The following is a 21,164-nucleotide window of genomic DNA, read 5'->3' as shown; positions in this document are numbered from 1 at the left end:
TTCCAAAGGGAAGAGAATCTTTACCTCAAACCCCAGCAGATTTATTAATTTTCACATACTGCTACTGATTTCAACTTTTCCCCAGAAGTATGTACGTATCCACATCAAACTTGAAATCCTGAATCCTTGAATGCACCCTTGCATTAGTCCCAAAGCTATCACGTACCAACAATTTTAAATTATGTCTTTAGTGCACTTTTTATTGAAAGATTTCCCCTATAAAAATGCTTCTCTTTTCAAGAGCCAGTTACATTATTTTCATTTTAAGATCAAACTATTTCAGTTCACTAATAATCACCATATTAAACAACTGAAGAGCTATAGCAAACTACCTAATGAATTAGCCTGATCTAGGAAATAGGATTATATTTATTTTCCAAACAAAATAATAACAATAACAACAACAACAAAAGATCAGACAATAACAACAATAATAAAAAAACAAGACAATGACAAAAAGCAAATCTAGGTCACAACTTACCTATCAGTTTCTTTATCTTCAGGCAGCGTGGGAGGCAAAGGCAAGGGTGGCAGTGTGGAGGTTGGTAGTGCAACAATTCGATCCTTCTCCTTGGTTACTACACTTGGTGTACTTGGTTTGCTTTTCTCTTTTACAGTGACTGGTGGCTGTTTTACAACAGTCAATTTATTCTCTTTTACTACTGCAGGTTTCTGTTTAGTAATTTTGTCTGCAATTAAATTATTTTCTCTTGTTTCAGGAAGCGAGACCTTTGCTTTCACCTTGTCATTTTTCAAATTTGCGCTACTTGTAGGAGAAGGTGTATGCTCAATTTTTATTTTCTTCAGGTCTTTTACATTGTTCACTTGAGGTGCACTTACAGCAGTGTCAGTGTTTCCCTTAGTAGGTGTGGAAGTATTGGAAGCTTTTGCACTGGCTTTGGCTGCCTCAGCAGCTCTTGCTTTTTTGTTTTTGTTCAGCTCAGCAGCCAGGCTACTCTTCAGAGTCAGCGTACTAGGAGAAATACTTGAATGACGACTTCTAGATCTAGACAATCTGTGTCTGCTACGAGACCTCGAGTGCCTTGATGAATACGGACTTCTGCTTCGAGATTTTGCTGATCTCCTGTTTCAAAAAAAGATTTACCCAGTTAAAAGTTAGTCTCACTGCTTTCTCTGTGTATCTATTTTTTGACAAACTACTTTTTTTTTTTATTTATTTAAACCAACCATTACCACCATGCTTATAGAACAAACAAAAGTCTAGGAAATAGGAAAGACTGTGCATTAAAAAAAAAAAAAAATCTACAGAGTTCATAAATCAAGATTCTACACCTAAACAGGTTGTTAGAAAATGTTAAAACTTTCTTAAATGTAGTTTTTCCCATTAAAGAACTGCAAAAATAAAAGTATACCTACAAAACAGACATGTTCCTTTTTCCTCACTACTTAAGAGATATTTTTCGCCTTTAAAGAAAATCTGACCCTATGCAACTTATGCAAATACCTTTAGTATGTGCAGTATTTGAGAAAAAATCAGCTGGCTACATAACCAGAATTCAACAAAGTGAAATTAATGTTATAACATAATAATAATAAAAGAATCTAAACACACCACTGAAGCAGTAATTGTAGCAACTTCTTAAGTTTCACTTTCACAACTGTCATTGAAATAAGTTAGCTAAAAAAAAAATACTGAATATGAAAGGCTGCAATGTAACCAACTGAAAGACAGCAATAAACTTTAGCTTTCCTTTTTTGAAATTGAGCTGTATAATTTTTCCCAAAATCCCAAAAGCACTCAATATTTGTTATAGCTACTGATAAGTAAACATAATCCACAAGTAGGCCTATGCCTGCATCAGAATAAAGAGACTAATAGAAAGGGGGGGCGGAACCTAAGCCATCTACAAAATCATAGCAGGAAAACAACCTAGAATGGGGGGGAGGGGGACAGTCTTAATAGCTAGGAAAGCTAACTTTCACTGTGCAAAAATACCATTTAACATGAATTATTTTTCATTCAATTTTTCAAAGCAATATCTTAATTTGCCTCGTAGTCTCGATCCAGCTCTTCATTAAAAAACAAAAGTCAAGAAAACGTAATTGAGGTGAAGGACATGAGAACAAGCAAAGTAGTCTAATCCACTGCTACCACACAGAAATGTTACGAAATAATTGAAATTAAATGTGGGAATTTTAATCCTTTTTATCATACTAAGAATAGCAAGGGTATTCACCAGATCTACAAATATTCTCTTGATTAAAGTTTGACAAAACCTATTTTTCTCGAGTATATTACTTGAATGGGAAGAAAAAGTATAATCAAGATTAAAAAAAAAATTGTTAATTAGCTGGACAAAGAAAAAATAAGAAGTAATAGAAAAAAATAAGACTTCTTGGAGACACAAGAACTTCAGAGTTCAAAAGACAGCACCAGTGTATGGAAGCTGCCAAAACTTTAAGGGAAAAAAAAAGCCAAGCATAATCATTATGGTCAGAATTATCCACCACTATGTCAAATCTAATTTTTGTAACAATTAAATTAACTATATTTTAATTATCAATACAAGAAATTGTATTTCAATGCTTCAACTGAACAAATATTTAATATAGTACAATGATGTTTCTAATGATGTTTCTATTTTATGTGCAATATTTACTAATTTCCAAATCTACACTTTTTCCCTGCATTATAAGAACTATTTTCAGACTTCTTTCTAAAGCAACATAAAAAGTCATTAAGACAAATCAAGATTACGTCGGAGTGATTCAAAACAATGCGTTGTATGCACAATATATACTACAGCACAAGCTTCAGAAGTCTACAGGTAAAACTCAAATAGATCCAAATGGCTAGAGACCCTTGAAATAAAAAAATATTTAAAAAAAACCTATCAAGCCCCACACGATGACAACTCTTGGAAGCTGACACGATTCAATTCTACGCCAGGAAGCAGGTTTTATAGATTTTTCTGTCACGGTAAGATAACAGACAGTAATAATAATTTTTTTTAAAAAAAGTTTCTTACATTTTAATTGAAAAAAAAGTTGCAAAATACCGTTCTCTGAATTTTCAACCAAAATTTAAGATTTTGATTCACTTTGTAAAGAGATATTAATGTCTATGTCCAGTAAAAACCAAATAAAAACATAACATTGGTCAGAAAAAAATCCCTTGAAAACTCACTTCTGCTCCATAATGAAATACGTTGCTGAAGTTATTTTTCTCATTATTACTTTGAAAATCTAAGTACTAAATCCCACATAAAAATTTCAGAGGTTTGGCCAAACTGAAGTAAAAGTAAAAAAGTTAAAAGTTCCATAATACAGAGTTATGTTGGGGTAGGAAGAAAAAGGAAGGCTGAGACTATCCAGACCATACATACACCTCAAATGGTCAGAGCTCTCCTCACACCATTATCTCACTTTCCGAAAGGAATTATTACCTCAAGTAGGGGTATATTGCTACAGACTGGCACCAGCTGTAGAATCAGTATAATTACATTTCTCCAGCATCAAGCACAAGCTCATAAGCCCCATTAGTCCTAAACTGACTTCTATAAACGGTGCATCATTTGCGAGGCTGTCTCTGACCTGTCCTGGAAAACATCTGCTTGCATGTCTTGCTCCTAAATCAGCTAGTTTAAACTGACACTTGCTCCAGTTACCTGTAGAATACAACCTCCATCCCAAGGACTTCATTGCAACTTGTACTAAACTTAAAACATGCCCTAAAGGGCTCAAAATCAGTTATATTTCTTTCATAAGTACAATTTACGGTTTGTTTGAGGGTTTGGGGTTTTTTTTGTTTTTTTCCTTGTTTTTTTTTTTTTTAAGGTGTCCAATATAAAGAAAGTAACCTATGTCACAAACAGAAACAAAGACATAATTCCACATGTACTTGAAATGAGAAGTAGCAGCTTAAAACCCTACAGTTGTTAAGACACTATGCCTGACCATAAGACTGTGTCTGTTCCACTTTGGTTCAAAACAGAACAGGTTCATTTAAATCACTACTAAGGATGAAATAAGGAAATCTGTTCAAATTAGTTACCGCAAATGCTCACTCAACCAGCCACCATAACTCGGTGGGGAAGAGGCTGTTTTGAAAAGCTGGGGCAAAAATAACCTAAATCTTTATACCTTCTTAAAAAACAAACATGTAAAGAAGTCAAGCATTGGCAGTGGTTTGATGTATGTATTTTACCAACATTAGTCAAGAGTCTGGGATGTGAACACGGATTTATACAAGCTCAGCAAAACCCCATCATTCTCCACCCCAGATTTCACACCCCAAATGACAACAGCATAACTTTCTCATGTCAGAATTGCATCCCCGTGGGAGACAGCAAATTTGCATGCACACAAATTTAAGTTTTAGCCCCAGTACATACTACAGCCCTTAACAGTAGATCAAAATGATAGTATCCTAGTTATGAAATATGCTGACTGAGTATAATCTCTGCACTGGTTTAATTTTTCCAAAAGTTTTTCATTATTTAATTTTGTGTCAGAAAAAAAAAAAATTACATTGCATTACATCATGTATGTTTCCACTAATAATAAACTAGAACTTCCTTTGGCATCCCAAAGACCTTTGCAGGAGTCCCCTGCTGTACCTTGTCCACTGGGTTAGACTCAAGAGAGTTATAGCAAAAATATTAAAACTTTCAACTACACAGACAAATGCTGAATCTTAAGTAAAAGACAGCTTTATCTAAGTGCTCTAGTTATTGAAGTTACAGTGATAAAATTTGGTGTTTTCATAAGCCTAATGACCTTTTAAAATAGTCCACTATCACTTTCATCAGCATTAGTTCAAAAGTCCCAAGAGAACCTTGCAGGCTAGACGAAATGTACAAGTTCCCATCTATAAAAATGGCATAAAACCAAAGCTATGGACATTTACAAGCTTTCCCTCAGAAGCCTATACAGAATTCTGAGAGTGGAGAAATAGTGCTTTATACATAATACAACCAGTCAATGCGCTCTATTCAGAGCTAACACTTGTTTGACATAGTCACAGCCGCACAGAAACAGGCTTGCACAATAGCCAGTGTCTGCCATTTAACAGGACACTGACATTTTACTGGGACCCTGAAAAAACACCAGGACAGACATATAAAATATACAGCATCCTCTAAATCTTAACAGATTTATATTAAGTGGGTCTGTACATGCATACACACATACCTAAAATACCTTATTTAACGCCACCAACTATTTAATCTTTAGTTAGGACAGTTTGTTTTTAACACAGTAAATAGGAACAAAAGTAGAGTGGCTACAAGTGCACAGAACTGCATTGCAAACGCCAAACAAATCCAACAAAACAATCCAAACTTTTTTTGCCAAGCCTGGAGATATCAGAAAGTGTAATAAAACTAAGGACCATATCCAAACCTCCCAAAACAAAAGCACCTGCTGGTAACACACATGGGGAGAGGCTACTAAGAAGCTACTGTTTCTGGTAAGTTTCTTCTGATGCTTCTTCCTATTTGCACCTAGATGTTCTACTTCATTTACAAGTACCTTTACCATGCTTAGCCATTAACAGTCTTCTACGAGCACCCCGAATTCCCTTCACACAGGTATATATCACTACAGAAAGGATAACTGACAGATTTCATGACATACATAAAATCACTTCAGAACAATATACAGACTTCAGTATGTTTTTATATATGGAGACAAGGGAAAAAACAACCCCCCCAAAAAGAAAACTGATTTGCCTAAAAACCGTTAAGTATCCGTAGGACTAGCCTGCATTAGAACTAAGAGGTTCTTTACATAAAGCTGCTTTTTTTTTCTTCCCCAGAGACAGCAACAAAGGAGACTAGAAGCACAACTACAGTAGCTGCAAAGGGAAATTGAAATAATTACACAATAGTATGTCTAGCTATAAAATGAAATCAGAAAAAAGTTCAAGACATTATCTAAAAAATACATATGAGAAGAGGCAGATTTAAAGAAACTGATAGAGAAGAAAGCACTAGTAAAGAAGTTACTCCAAAATTAAAACTCAACACTGCTTTCCCCCATATTTCAGAACAACAAAAATAATGCCCCCCCCCCCCCGAATAATAATTTTTTAAAAGCTGGTTTAGGTATTACAGTTTTTCCAATATTTTTCATAGGGCCCTAGATTTCATAAAACAAATCAATATTCATTTTTTCTCTGCCTAATTAATACAATGTACTTATTCACTGTAAAAAACCTACTTAAGATATCAAAGTGTTACTAGTTCCAAGTTTCAGAACTGTTACAACGTTCCTCCTTCTCAAAAGGCAGCATTCTATTACACCTCACTGGTTAATTTAACAATTAGCAAATAGTAAATTTATCAATGAATTTAACAAAAAAAAAGCTACTGACATAATATCACTTACATTCTCAAGAACAGAATGAAAGAATTCTAAACAGTAACTTAAAGTGCTATATTTTACTATCTTGATATTTGAAAGCACAGAGGGAAAAAAGAAAAAAAAGTGTTATACGTATCAGAATTCCAGGAATACAGGCCTCACTCAGCTTACATGTTTTTTAATGTCCTGCTACTATTCTAAGTGCTGCTTTCTTTCCCATTCCAATCCTCCCTTTATTTTAATAATAATAAAAACGTATTACATCTAATTGACAAATCAAAACAGTCGTGTTATCTTCTCATGTTTTGTAAACTTGAAAACCTCTTTTCTTCTTAATCGCTTTAACAGCACGCTAAATCCAACATGCTACTAGCCAGCTAGACACATTACCTAAGCGCAAACAGTATTATACTTGGAATGTATCAGTGCCTACAGAGCTGAACAAGGGAACTGACTTTGTCAGTAACTTTTTGAGAAGATACAATACAAAGGGATTAATGAGAACACAGGTGGAAAAACAAGAAACCAAACAGAGCAAAGGAGGTTAAAACACTCACTGCAAGCCCAGCTCTTTCACTAACTACCAGTGAATGCTGCACTACTGACTAAGCACTGCCATCTTCCCCTGCTTGGTAAGGTCACAGCGTATTTGAAAAGTGACACCTAAATTTAATCAACTGGCTTCACCGCAGATCTTCCAATACATTTATAATCACTCAGTAACACAAACCACCTTGACAAAACGTTCTAGTTCATAGTATAGCTTTTCCATGTTGCACTAGCAGGTAAATGTATAATTCTTTTATTTAAGCCATAACAGTAATAGTGCTCTCTCACTTGATACCTTATTAATTTTATTTATTTTATTTATTTTCTCTAGCCCCTAGTTCAAGGTTATACTCTAAGCAACTCTGTAACCAACCACCTACTCTGCTGCTTTGTGCATGAAGGCTACATAACTTGCCTTACTGATTCAAACCATAAATCTTTAAAAGGGTCTCCAATACATACAGCATAGGAATATTAAAAAATTCTGAACATGAATTTTGTTTCTTACATCTGCTTTATAACCCTATATTCTCAGACCAGAACTCTCCTGACAAAGAAATCAACCAGCAAAAAGTCAAGTCAATTCAAGTGCTGTGTTCTAATCACTCTGAAAGTTAAATATTTCAAATGAAGTCCCTTCCCACAATAAGGAAAGAAAAAGTGCAACAACAAAAAGAAAAGGCATATCAACATGGCTGGGCAAAAGGCAAAGTCCACTGCCAAGTAACAAAACAAATCTTGATAAATTCAGAATAAGCACTAGAGCACAAGCCTCAATGTGCACTGGAAAAATCAGCTATTCCAAACAGTGAAAACCTACAGTTTCACATTTTAAATTCTGCAAAATACAGTTTTACTAAACAAGATTAGAGAGTTTTATTTTTAAAAAATAATCTCTTTTCACCAAACAAGAGGAAAAAAAAAGTCTGAAAATCTCTCCTACTTCTTTAAGTTCAAAAGCAGCAGAATTATTGGCTTCAAAGTTATTTTTACATCAGTGTATGAAACCATGCCTTCCTCTACAAACTCACCATTTACTAGCCGAGTACATATTTTACCATTTTCCCTATGCTTGGTTTTACCTATATATGATCCATATTTTGCAGTCTTACTACTACAGACTAGCTACAGCTAGAGCATGAGACAGCCCAAGAGTACCAACAAAAAAACCCTGTATTTCTCCAACAAGCAACATCCAAGCACGCAGTAGTACTATGCTAGTAGTGCCCCACTCACTTTTATCTAGCCAGATGAGTAGGTGTATCCAAGTTTGGAAAACTGTGATTACTCATCTATACAGCTAACTGAATTAAATGTGTGATCACGTAGCATATGACCTGACTGAAGTTATAAGAAGTAGTTCTTCTCTTCCTACAATTTAATCCTAAACTAGTTTCCAAAGAGGGACTGTGTCTCCTTATTTTGTCAACTATGGGGTTTTCTCCTTCCCCGTCCCCTTCTTTTTTCTTGTGAATTTCTTAAAAAAAAAAAAAATCAGTCAGTTTATCAGTAGAGAAATGACGACCTCATACTTTTGGTATTACGGAAGAATTTCCATTTTTAAAATGTGCATGTCCTACTTTAGAACAGCTGTGTTACTAACCACAAGAAAATACAGTAATACAAATCCACCAGCAGCAAATAAAGAAGTTTTGTCCAACAAGCGAAAAGAGCTCAAACAGTTTCCCCAAAACACAGACATTTATTGCTATTATAATGGAAAAGGCAATTAGTCTACCATTCAAAGACAATTTTGCAAGCGTGGAATGCATATCTAGTGTCTTTGCTTCTCGGCAGAACCCACATCCAAGCAACATCACTGAAAGACTAGTCAGAGTCACTACTGCAATTCAAAACTCTTAACTGCACTGTTGCTGCTGCTTGAGAAAACCAGGGATTCAAATGAGTGAAGCCAACTTCACTTCTTTCTCTTCAACTGTTTACTAGAAGTTTCTCCCTAAGTAGCTCAGAGATATAGATGAAAAAAAATCAGCACTCTAGAAACATGAGCTTTGCAAGTGTGCTAGAACCACTTCATTCTCATTTTTTACATACCAAAATAACTGGATAATTTATATAGCATGACAGAAGACACATACATGAGATAAAGAATGAAAAGAGAAAGAAGACTTCTAGCCTGGAATGCTCAGTCACACACAAAGTTCTTACTGTCTTGACACCATTACAGCTGGATACAAGCCCAGAATTTAAGTCTTTAAATCATCCAGATGAAGAAGACAGGTGCTGTAAGAAGCTGTTGCCTTCATGAAACTGTAATATTCTCTCAAGTCTAATATATGGACTATATACCATTACTTAAACAGCACAGTAAAAATTTTCAATATTTTGGATGTAGTACTATACCACAGAGTCAAGCAAATAAAGCAATTATGACAGTTTTGAATGGCTAAAACAATCATATAAAGACCCTCCATCTTTATTTCTCCATCCCACCGCAATACACGTAACGTGTAATAGCTGTACTGGGGCAAAGAAACACTAGCTTGCATTTCTCCACAGCAGGCAAACATTATGAACAACTGCGCTTGTCTTCATGTCTTTGGTTTCCTTGAAAATGACATTTTTACAATAAATGCCACATTAGGACAGACCAACCTTGCTTTCTACATGTAGCAACCTCTTCTTTTCACTTGGGCATTCCAGTCCCTCTCCAGTAAACCCGACAACCTGCACTTGTTAACAAATTAATTTATCTGTTATGCAGTTAAAGATAGGATGCAAATTACAGTTTCACTGGAGGAAGGAAGTCACAAAGCTAACTTGTGGAAACAGACCAGCAGCTCAAGGAAGATTTACACACTTATCACAGAGACAATACAAAAACCAGGAGATCTAAACTCTCATGCTTCAAACCACAGGCCCACTACCAACAGGAAAAAAGGGAAACACAACACTCCTACAAAATCTAGTTCTGTAACTGTCCCCTATACAAGATCTCCTGTACCTTCTACTACAGCCCTATCAGCTACTGCATAAGACATGATCCTAAACTAACTGGACTGTCACTCTAAGACAGCTACTCTTATCTGCAAACCTAGTGTACATTATTTTGCTCATCATTATTAGCTTTCTTATTCCAGGATAAAAGCATCTACAAAAATAATCTGATTCCTAAAGCGGTTAAGTCAAACTATGCACATAATATTCCCACTATTTTAGTATTCAAATCATCTTGGAAGAGTACCCTTAAGCACTCATAACAAGCTATCATGGAACAATAACGACGACGACATGCTGTTTTTCAGAGGACTCAGTGTTTTCTGTTTGAAATACCCTATTGTTTACAATACAACCATACCTTAAAACAATAACTATTTTTTTCCAAAGGCATCTTTGTTCTATCCCTTCAAACAAAGTAGGGCAGTTTTGTTACTTAACGCTTTAAACAGCATTCAATGCACATCCCAGACAGCAGATCTTAGCAACAGCCAGTAAAACACAGGAATGGCATCAGCATCCTCACTGGATACACAGTGGGACGTTCCAAATGGTAAACGACACAACATGCTCATTAGAAACACCATTGAACAGCTCTCAAGACAACCCACCACGTACTGCCTTGTAAACAAAATTCTTGCCAGTGGAATGGTAAATCACCTGATACATTTAAAACTAAAGTCCAGATGTGAATTTCAGTAAGCCTATGAGGCATCAGTAAGATTCCAACATGGGAAATAAAAATCTTCAGTTATAAATACATACTAAGCAAATACTTCAAATTCTCAGCAGTTTTGCTGCAAGTTTAAGTATTTTGAAAAGCTTTAATTCTGCAACACTGTTTGCATCTGATTAGAGAAATACAGCCTACATTTCCTCTCTATATAAAATTAAGAAGGCACAGCAATGCTGACCTTTACATTCTGAGCTCCCACTAACAGTAAGAAAATGATTTGCAAACACATGCCACTATATACATGTATATAAACTTAACAGGAAAAGAGCTTACATACATTTTCATAGGTTGTGTAAAGCATGAAAGACAATTCAACAAAATTTGACATTGGCTCCTTTTCCTAGCAAAACAGAAAGTCTAAGTCTTTCTATAGACCTCTAAAAAGAACAAGAAACACTTGTAACACAAATTGCCTGTCAGCTTGTTTGCTCTTTAGATTGCTGGGAATTAAACCACCACAAATATATTTAACACACATCCTTTCATACAGGGGAACAGGATACATAAAAATGTACCTGAGAATCTCTGTACTTTGTAAGCAAAGATTCAAAAATCAACATTGGTCCTTCAGAAAACCTGTCCTCTAAGAAGCATCTTCATTCAATCACTCTCATCTGAAAACGTTCTTTGACATTTTAAAATGTCCTTTGACATTTTAAAAGACTTTTTTCAGCTAGGTGGTCTCCCACGAGAGAAACTAACTGCAGGAGTATTATAGGCACTCACATCTCCCTTTCTCCCCGAGACGAGAGAGGACAGGAAGATCTTTGTATGTGTCCCGCTCCCCTTCCCCCCACCCCAGCTTTCTGGCACCAAGAGGGCATGAGGGAGGGCTTTTGCTGCTAGATGCAAGTCGCTCCGGCCTGCCCTCCAGCCCAGCCCCAGCCATGACTTCCTCCCTTGCCCCTACCTCCTTCCCTCCCCCGCATGCCCGGACTCACCGGATAACGGGGCTGTAGGGGCTCCGCGACCGGCGCCAACTGCTGTAGGGGCTGGGCGACACATCCCCGCCGCGCTCGTAGGAGCTGTGCCGGCTGTAGCTGGGGGAGCGACGACGGCTGTAGGGGCTGAGGGGCGAGCGGCCGCCCACCGGGCTGAGCGACTTGCGGCTCCGCTGGCTCTGCGAGGAGCGGTGCAGCGGGGGGCTGTCATCCCGGCCAGGGCTGGGGGAGGAGCGCTGCCGCCGGTAGGCCTTAGGCTCAGGCTTGTCGTCTCGGTAGGCCTTTGGCGGGTCCTTGTAAGCCGATGGCGGCTCCTTGGCCGCTTTAGTCCGGCTCCGGTGCGCTTTGCTCTCCCGTTCTTTCCTGCCGCTGCCGGGCGAGGTGAGGGAGCCCTTCCTGCGGCCGTCGCTGCCACCGCTGCTGCTGCTCTTGAGTCCCTCCCGGTCCTGGCCCCCGGTGTGGTTGTGGCGGCTGCGGGATTTGGAGGAGGACGAGGAGGCCTCGGCTCCCCCGCGGCCGGCCGGCGCCCCCTCCTGCTGCGCCTTCTCCTCCCCCCTCCGCCGGTGCTCCCGGTGCCGCTCCTTGGAGCGGCCGCTGCTGCCGCGGTGCTCCCGGCGAGACCGACTGCTCCGCTCAGCCTCGCCCCTCTGCCGCTGAGTCCCGCCGCCGCCCGACGAGGAAGCCGGGCTCCCCGCGCCGCTGCCCGCGCCGCCGGCCGCGCTGCCGCCCACCAGCCCTTCGGACTGGGAGCTCACGTCGTCGTACTCCTCCACCAGCGTGCTCAGCCCCCCGCTACCGCGCCGTTTCTCCGCCTCCTGGGTCCCGCCGCCGCCACCGCCGCCCCCACGGCCCCGCCGTCGCTTGTGCCGGGAGCCCGAGCGCCGCTTGCCCCGCGGCCGCTTCCGCTCCCCCCCCTCCCCGCAGCAGGAGGAGGCGCCGGTAGCCGCTAGGAAGAGCAGGGACTGCGGCGGCAGCGGCGGCTGCAGGAGCGGGGGCTGCAGGAGGGGCGGCTGCAGGAGCGGGAAGAGCAGCGGGTGAGGGGCCGGCGGCGGGGGGGGCTGCGGCTGGGCCGCGAAGCGCTTCCGTCTCCGGTGATGCAGCCGCTTCTTGTCGGCCACCGCCTCCACCGCCGAGCTGCTGCCGCCGCTCCCCCAGCCCCGGCTTCCCCCGCTCCCGCCGGCCGCCGCGTCCGAGGTGCTCGGCATCGAGCTCACTCACGGCCGAGGACGCGGCCTACGGAATCCGCCGCCCCTCAGGGCGCTGCCGGCGCCATGGAGACCCGGCGCCGCGGAGACACACGGGGACACCCGCCGGCCGGCACGGCGGCCTCCCTCGCTCGGGCCCGGCCCGCCTCGCAGCCCGCCCGGCCGCGCCGCCTCACATGGGGTCGCGCCGCCTGAGTTCGGGCCGGGGCGGGCGCTGGCCGGCGGAGCGGCGGCGGGAGACTCCCGCGGGCCCGGCGCGGCCTCCCACAACGCGGAAGTGTCTGCTGGCGGCGGCCTCCTCACTCCATCCCGGGCCGCGGCGGCCTCGTGCGGCGCCGGGCGGCCCTGCGCGGGGATGTGGACGCCGGGCTCGGGCCGCGGGGCCGCCGCCTCCTCCCTCACCCGCTCCCCGGCCGGGCGGCGGGGTCAGGCCGTGCCGGGCCGCCTCGGGGCGGGGTGTCCGAGGCGGCGCCCGGCCTTGGCGCTGGCCCCGAGCCCGCTTACCCTGCCCGGCGGCTCCCAGGTGCCCGGTCCCGAGTCGCCGGCGGCCGGGAGCACTGGCACGGCCTCCGCGCTGCGCGCGGGTGACACACGCATACACACGCACCAGGTACACGGCCCGGCGGCGGGCGGCGCATGCGCGGAGCCGGTGGCGGAACGGTGGGAGCGCGCCCCGCCAATCGCGCGCGCGGCTGCCGCCCTTGCCCGCATGCCCGGAGCCGGGACAGCCGCCGCGCTCTCGCGAGATCTCGCTCCCGCTTCCCCCCTACCTCCCCAACCCCAACCCCCGCGCGCCCCGTCGCAGGTGGCTCTCGCGAGATCGCGCCCTTCGCGGTAACTGCGGCGCGCTCGCCCCGCGGGCGAAGGGAAGGGGCGCTTCCGGGCGGGGGGGTGTCAAAGGTCACTTCCGGCAGCGGGGTGTCAATATGGGGCTCCTCGTCCCGCTGCGGCCTCTCTCTTCGTCTTTGTGCCGGTGCTCTCTAGAGACTGGAGCGGTGGAGCCGCCGGCGGATGGGGTGGAGCTTGAGGGACCGAGGGTTTTGGGGCGCGCCTCTCCGAGGGACGCGGCGGAGGGGCGGCCTCAGGCCTGGGCCACCCTCTTCCTCTGCGGAAGCAGCTGGGGATGCTGGCTGGTGTGTGCTCACCGTGTGCGGGCACGGCAGCCCTGCCGCTGACGGCTGCTGTGGAAGAGCTCTCTGTAAAATTCATAAGGCCATGTATACTTTATTTATATCCTTTGAGGTTTTCTATTTATTTATAAATGCCTACTCAAGACAAAAAATACTTTATTGTGGCCCCACGCCTGCCACATTCGGATCGCGTGCATGAGCAGTGTAGCAAGAATTTCATTCTGGCTTACCATACAAGGGGCGTTGATGTTTTTCTGGTGGCTTTTGCTTAAGAATGCTGTAGTAGACTGTAAATTGCCTGTAGAAGCTGTAAGAAACTGGCAGAAAAACACACAAGCTCAGGCTTTCAACCTTCCCACAATTTGCCATGTTACTGTCCTGAGAGTTTCCCATGGTCGAAATCAGCGTTAAAAGGGTGAAAGCCTGTAAAACTCTGAGAATTGGTGCTCTTTGGAAAACCCGTGAGCAAAATGCTGTGACAGACAGAATATCAAGTTTGCTGGGGGGTTTACTCTATATGAAGAAGTGAGAACAACATTTAAACATTTTTACAGAGCACAAGGTATTTAAGAGTTTTGTGTGTACACTGTACACTGAAAAATCTAACAGGCCACCTGATAAGACAAAATTCAGCAGAGGAGAGCTACTGAAATTTCCTTTAAATTGTTTTAGAAGAGAAAGATGGGTTGCAGGTACAAATGTGTAGAAGGGCTTCTGGCACACCTGGTAAGAAGTAGCACTACACTCTCCACTGGCTAGCTAAAGCATAAATTCCTGTCCATGAGTAATTTTCTTATGAAGGATGTAATTTAATGACAAAGTCTTAATGCTGTTCACTCAAGCGCAACACGAGCAAATAACCAATGTATGCCCGTCCCGCCTTACATGGTACCACATGGTGATAAGAGGAAGGGTACGTCCCTCCGAGGCCTCAGATGAAGTGTGGGGCCGGAGCAGGACTGCAACCAGCAGACGTGCGTGCCAGCTTGAGACCTGCAGCTTGAGAAGCGATGGGTAAAGACATTTCAAAGGAGGAGCCAAAGTATTCACCTGCTGGCTTGTGTAAGCATAGCAAGACTAGTAAAAAGTCATTTATAACTTCCTCTCTTAAGTGAAACTGAAAATTTGGTGTTTATAATATTCTAATACAGTAAGGCAACTTGGGCAATACATTTGTAATCTTCAGTCGAGCCAATTTACCTATAGGCTCACCAGAACTTACAGTACAATTAGGTGAGAGAACAAGTACACATTTCATCTTCAGGCCCCTCTCTCAAAGGAGTCTGAAAGGGGAGCGAAAAAACCACAAACTCGCAGGTGAAGGACAAAATCGTTATTTTTCCTAGATAAAGCCAGTGGGTTAAACACGAGGTTTAGTGATGCCTGCAAGAAGATGTAAAACAGACTGCAAAGAAAGGTTTCCTTCCTGATAACAAACTGCTCCCTCATTGCTCTTTTTGATGATCAGCAGAGCTGCTAAAGAGGTGTTAAAAAGTGAACCTGTGTTTGAGTATGTTGTTTTCTCAGCGATTCAGATAAGAGCAGCAATAAGAGACCTAACAAAGTACCAAATTTGCTAAAGTTGCCTTGTGTCGACCTTTTTCGCAATGCTTGTTCTCTGTTTGAAAGTCTGCTTCAGTGGGAACTGCCCTAGCCACACAAAGATGTTTCTAGGCCACAGGCGCAGGACTGGGGTCAACTCCACGAGATCCTCGCTGCTAGAGCTCCCCCGACAGCTCTCTTTCTTTCCAGAGGGGAAAGAAGAAAAATGCCTTTAATCGGTCTGAGGAACACTTTCAAGAGATTAAAGGAATACAGGACAGAGGGAGAAAAGAGATCACTGCAGTTCCTTTCGTATGAATATGCATCCGAGGATATGAGCAGAGAGGGGAAATGTTAAATCTTCTTCCTGACAAAGCATGTGACAAACCACTCTTAATTTCACTGTAGAAACCTCTGCACTATTATCACGCAACCCTGCTCTGAGTTTAAGCAAATTTAAGTGCAGGTGCATGGTATTATTAAAGCAGTTTTGACAGAGTATATCCTTAAGCTGATTCCTGTTAAAAGAAACAGGTATAACGTAGATTTTTTATTACTGTCTCTATATCCTCAGTACTAGTTGAAAAGTCAATAATGTGAAGATTATCAGGTGAACAGGTCTCCTCTCTGCTGCTTTGTTAGGCAAAACAACAGCAGTAATTTCTTGACAAAATTAAAGAACGTGCATCATTGTAAACCAGATAAACCCAAACAGTATCCTACACAGTAAAAGACACAGAGGAGCTCTGAAAGTTTTACCCCGTGGCTGAAGGGCGTTTTGTACGCCGTATCCACATGGCCAATGTTTCCCAGAGGCGCTGCGCAGCTTGATTTCAGGGGAACGAGGGGATGGGATGGCGATAGCAGCCAGGGGCTGTTGTTACACTTTGGAAGAGTCGTCGTTTGCCTGGCTGTGCTTTGGGCACGGACCCCAGGGTTCTAGGTGTGAAAATGAGCAACATTCCCAGCACAGCAGCGTAAGCTCTGCTCCCTTGTTTTTCAAAGGCTGGGTTATTGCCGTGGCGCTCTGTTGGCACCGTCCATCTCAAGCGATGGCTCTGGTTCCACTTGGGCTTTCCCGCGGGCAGCGGCTGCCAAAATCAACCCCCTGACGCCCCAGAAAAGGGGTTGTGCCCAGCCAGATCAAGTCCCTGGTGCTCCTGGCTGCGGGGCCTCATGGACGTTAGCTGTGGCGCAGAGAGGGGACGGCTCACGGGGGTGGTCTCTGGCCTGGAGGGTTGCTTTCTGCCATGGCCTGAGAGAAGAGGGAGAGCACGAGGTTTGTGATTGGGAACCGAGTGGCAGAAGAGGCGTAAGGGCCGCCCAGCAGCTGTGCCCAGTGCATGGCCAGCAAGGGCAGGGGCAGGGAATGGTCCCGGGGCCTCCTGGGCTAGGGGCTGCCTCGGGGCCAGCACCCCAAAGGCCTTCGTGCGCAGGATGCTGGGCGCAGGGCTGGTGGGCGGGGCTGCGCATGTCACAGCGTCACCCCCGTGCCACAGTGCCAGCACCCGGCAACGCGGCAGGCACAACACTCTGGTGCAGTAGAGAAGGGAGCACCGTCCTGTGTCCAGCTGCCAGAGCTGGCCTGGGGGCAGCCCCAAGACATGCCAGAGGAAGTCCTCCAGCAGCAGCCGCTGGAATTGCTTGATGGGGGCTGAGAGAGGAAGAGCGCAGGCTGGACGAGGCTGCTGGAGATCAGAAGAACCACCAAGCCCTGGAGCTGCACGAGGCTATCAGGCCTTTTCAGCTGTTTAGCCGTGGCAAGAGCAAGGTGATGCCTTCTTGAGGAGCACCGCAGAGCTCGCCGTCCTCATCCCCCGTGGAGCCAGGGGCAGCAGCCGTAAGGAATGGGATGCAGGGACGTTTCAAGGGGTCGTGGTGCTTGGGAGCACGCACTGGTGTCCCAGCAGGGGCCGGGAAGGATTCTTGCCCCCAGGGTCCATCAGGCCGCGGCCGTTTGGTCACTCTGGGAAGCCCCTGAGATGGCTCCAGGTTGAGAGAGAAGAGGGCTTGGGCATCATCTCCTGGGAGGCGTGAGCAGCCTGAGGGAGGAGGGGGCAGGTCTTGCTCAGGTGCTCAGGGAATAGCCGATCGCCAGCGCTGGGGTTAGGAAGGAATTTTCCCCCGGGGTAGATTGGCACTGGTCCCCGGGGGTTTTTTGCCTTCCTCTGCAGCACTGAGCATGACCACTTGTCAGGGCTCCTCTGCTCCCTCCATTTGGCCTGGCTTACCGCCTGCTGCTCGTGCACCACGCAGATGGCCTCTCGGGCCCTGCAGCTGCGGGGAGGAAGGCTTTTTTTCCCCCACGCTGGGCTAGCACGCGTCTCCGGGGGTTTTTTGCCTTCCTCTGCAGCACTCAGCACAGCCCCTTCTCAGGGCTCCTCTGAGCCCTTGCTGCCCACTTCTCGCCCTCCTCTGAGCCCTTGCTGCCCACTTCTCGCCTGCTCTTCTGGCCTCTGGCCCCTCCAAGGTGCCACTCGTGCCCTGCTTCTCTCAGCCTCTCTTGCCCGTAGCTGCTTGGCAGCAGGAGCAAGCTCTGCTCTTCCCTTGCCTCCACTTCCTCAGGGCTTCTTGCCTCTGCAAAACAGCCTGTGCTTGGGAGGGCTGCAGCCTCGCTGCACCATCACGAGCAGCCACTTTTCAGCTCTGCCTGCGCGCAATACAAGCGCCGGGCAGGCACGAGAGCGCTTTTCACGCATCACGGGCCAAGAAGCACAGCCACAGTTTTGGAAGGCAAAGAGGATGCTTGTCATCGCTGCATGGCATTCTTTGAAAAATACCCCCACGCTTCCACACACCTCTTCTTCTCCTTCTTCTTCTTTTATGCGTGGTGGGTCCTGATCCTTCACGTTCTGGCTCTTCAGGACACAGGGACTGCTGGGCCTGTGTTCCTGCGGCTGCTTTCTGGAGCTCTGTGGCTTGCTTTTGCCAGACTGCAAGGGATGTTTTTTTCAAGCTGAAGTGAAGAATGCATCCGCCTGCTCCTGGCTACACATTGCACATTGTGGAAATGCTTGTGAGCATTGGCTCTGAAACAGCGTCAGAAAAAGGACATGAAATAACAAAAGATAACATATAATCATGAAACCTAACATAAACTCCCCCCCCCCCCCGTCAACATAACGTAAACTAACAGAAAATAACAAAAATAACAGATTATAACATCAAAATCCCGTTCAAACTAACATAAAATATCATGACATGAAATAACGTAACATCAAAAAGCCCCTTCCACGTAACCTAAAATAATATAAAATAACAAACAACAATGTAAAAGACTGAAAAATAACATAAAAGAACATGATAAATACTCCTTCAAAATATTGTGATATAAATTACAGAACAAAAAATAACAAAACATAACATGATAAACTAAATCTCTTCAAAATAACATAAGGTAAAAAACTCTTCCACATAACCTAGAATAACATGAAAAATTATAAAATACCAAAAAAAAAGTAAAATAACAAAAAATAGCATAAAAGAACATAAGATAAATACTTCTGGAAATTATTGTGGTCTTACATAAGACAACAAAAAATAATGAAAAATAACAGAACACAGTAAACCCCTTCAAAATAACAGAACATAACATAAAATTTTACAAAAGGTCACCCTGTGATCTCCTCATGGCTCCAGGACCACTTGCCTACTCCAGTGTTTCCAAACTGCAGCAGAAACTCATGGTGCTCCACCTGAGGACCGTGCCTTCCCTGTTTCTGCCCTGCAGTTCGTCACGCAGGCTTTAGCCATGGAGGGGATCGTCTCTTCTGTCGGAGCTTCAGCTGGTAGGGAGGATGGGAGCCGGAGAACTCTCCCGTGAGACACAGCTTTTTCTGCCTCATGGCTGCCTGGGAATCCAGCACGTCAGGTGGACACGGAAACCTCCATTTCTGGAAGGATGCTTTTCTGCAATGCCATTTCCCAAGACCTGGCCGTGACCTTCACTCTTTCCTCCATTGCCTGGCAGCAAAGAAGGAAAGCTGGAGAGCCTGAGAGATGTGTGAAGGGGGCTTTCCCCCATCAGTAGTAGCCTGCTGCTGGAGTCCAGCTGCACGCAGTCACCACCAGCAGATCCAGCCCTCCACCGGCCGGCTGAGCAACGCACAGGCTGCGTGGGGGGGCTCAGAGTATGAAGCCGGCGCTGTCAGTCCAGTCGCCTTCCAAAGGGACGTCTGCCTCCTAGGGAAGACAATCTCCAGAGCTGCCATCAACGGAGCTTCCCTTTGGGAAGTTTCATGGGAGAAAGGGCCAAATCAGGCCAGGCGCTGGAAAAGCTGCCAGAGACAAAAAGCCTGGTGGGTCAGTGCCATGCGGTTCGTGGCACTGCTGTCTGTGGGGCTTTACTCTCCAGGAGCTGGAGGAAAGGCTGCTGATGGATTTTGAAATGCATTCTGCAGGCACGTAGTGAAGAGGAAGGCTCTTGCTGGTAGCGCCGCTAGGGGTAAGGAGGTGGCTGGCCAGGTGGCCACCCGACACTACAAGGCAACTGCCTCTCTTCTGTTAAGAGGCCCTCCGCGCCTTTAGGGAAGAAAGCTGCCGAGGAGAACTGAAGATGTTGCTTTTTCTATGCCCACCTGCAAGCACCTGAGAATGTGGGTGTGATGAAATTCCTGGTGGGGCCATTGCCATCCAAAGGAACTTCTTCTTGGTTCTCGTTAATCTGAGAAACGAGGAAAACCAGTCTTCTAGCACAGACAGGGTAATTCCTTGGCCAAACGGCATCAAGGAGTGCAGCAAGCTGCCAGGCTATGTCTGTTCAGGGACAGACTCTCAGTCTTTGGGTGCAAGCTCAGTGCGACGAGACAGGCCCTCGCGGGTGTCCAAACACACGGAGAGTATCAGGTGAGCAGGCCTCCTCTCTCTGCCGCCTTTGCTCCACAAAAGAGCAGCAGTAATTTCTTCACAAAATTAAGAATGTGCATCATTGTAAAGGAGGTAAAAGCAAACAGTATCCTACACGCAGTATAATAAAGAGTGTTTTGCTTTAGCAAGATCATGGGAGTGACACAATTTATTCCTTTCACATGAAGCAGCCTGGTCATTCGAGGGGAAAGGATGCCCTTCTCCCATCCCCATTTACACAGTGCGCGCACTGCTGTCAGTGCCCAATCGCCAAAGGAAATCCAGTGCACAGATCACGAGGATCACTTCAACTGTTCCAGATGTGACTACTGATTTCTAGAGGTGAAGGATGCTTTCTCTCTGACGAAATTACTTAGCACGACCAGGGCAAGTCCCAGAGGAGCTCTGAAAGTTTTACCCCGTGGCTGAAGGGCGTTTTGTACGCCGTATCCACATGGCCAATGTTTCCCAGAGGCGCTGCGCAGCTTGATTTCAGGGGGACGAGGGGATGGGATGGCGATAGCAGCCAGGGGCTGTTGTTACACTTTGGAAGAGTCGTCGTTTGCCTGGCTGTGCTTTGGGCACGGACCCCAGGGTTCTAGGTGTGAAAATGAGCAACATTCCCAGCACAGCAGCGTAAGCTCTGCTCCCTTGTTTTTCAAAGGCTGGGTTATTGCCGTGGCGCTCTGTTGGCACCGTCCATCTCAAGCAATGGCTCTGGTTCCACTTGGGCTTTCCCGCGGGCCGCGGCTGCCAAAATCAGCCCCCTGACGCCCCAGAAAAGGGGTTGTGCCCAGCCAGATCAAGTCCCTGGTGCTCCTGGCTGCGGGGTCTCATGGACGTTAGCTGTGGCGCAGAGAGCGGACGGCTCATGGGGGTGGTCTCTGGCCTGGAGGGTTGCTTTCTGCCATGGCCTGAGAGAAGAGGGAGA

At 45.4% G+C, this 21,164-nt stretch overlaps 1 protein-coding gene across 7 annotated transcripts in view; it reads right to left on the bottom strand.

The window, feature by feature from the left end:
* CDK13 (cyclin dependent kinase 13) overlaps window positions 1–13,359 on the bottom strand; it is a 51,440-nt gene extending 38,081 nt beyond the window's left edge. For 3 of the 7 annotated variants that reach the window (XM_086743029.1, XM_086743030.1, XM_086743028.1), the window contains exons 1-2: window positions 11,512–13,359; window positions 482–1,084 (exon numbers count right to left, since the gene is read on the bottom strand). In XM_086743029.1, the coding sequence (XP_086599155.1) occupies window positions 482–1,084; window positions 11,512–12,716 (1,808 nt within the window). In that variant the 5' untranslated portion in view covers window positions 12,717–13,359. The remainder of the gene's footprint in view (window positions 1–481; window positions 1,085–11,511) is intronic. The other 4 variants (XM_086743025.1, XM_086743027.1, XM_086743031.1 and 1 more) reach the window with 2 other exon arrangements.
* Window positions 13,360–21,164: the final 7,805 nt, after the last annotated feature.

Source organism: Chlamydotis macqueenii, chromosome 2 (assembly GCF_036417535.1).
Source record: "Chlamydotis macqueenii isolate bChlMac1 chromosome 2, bChlMac1.mat, whole genome shotgun sequence".
Classification (NCBI taxonomy): Eukaryota; Metazoa; Chordata; class Aves; order Otidiformes; family Otididae; genus Chlamydotis; species Chlamydotis macqueenii.
The sequence above is the reverse complement of the archived record's forward strand: the minus strand, read 5'-3'. Positions and strand labels throughout refer to the sequence as shown.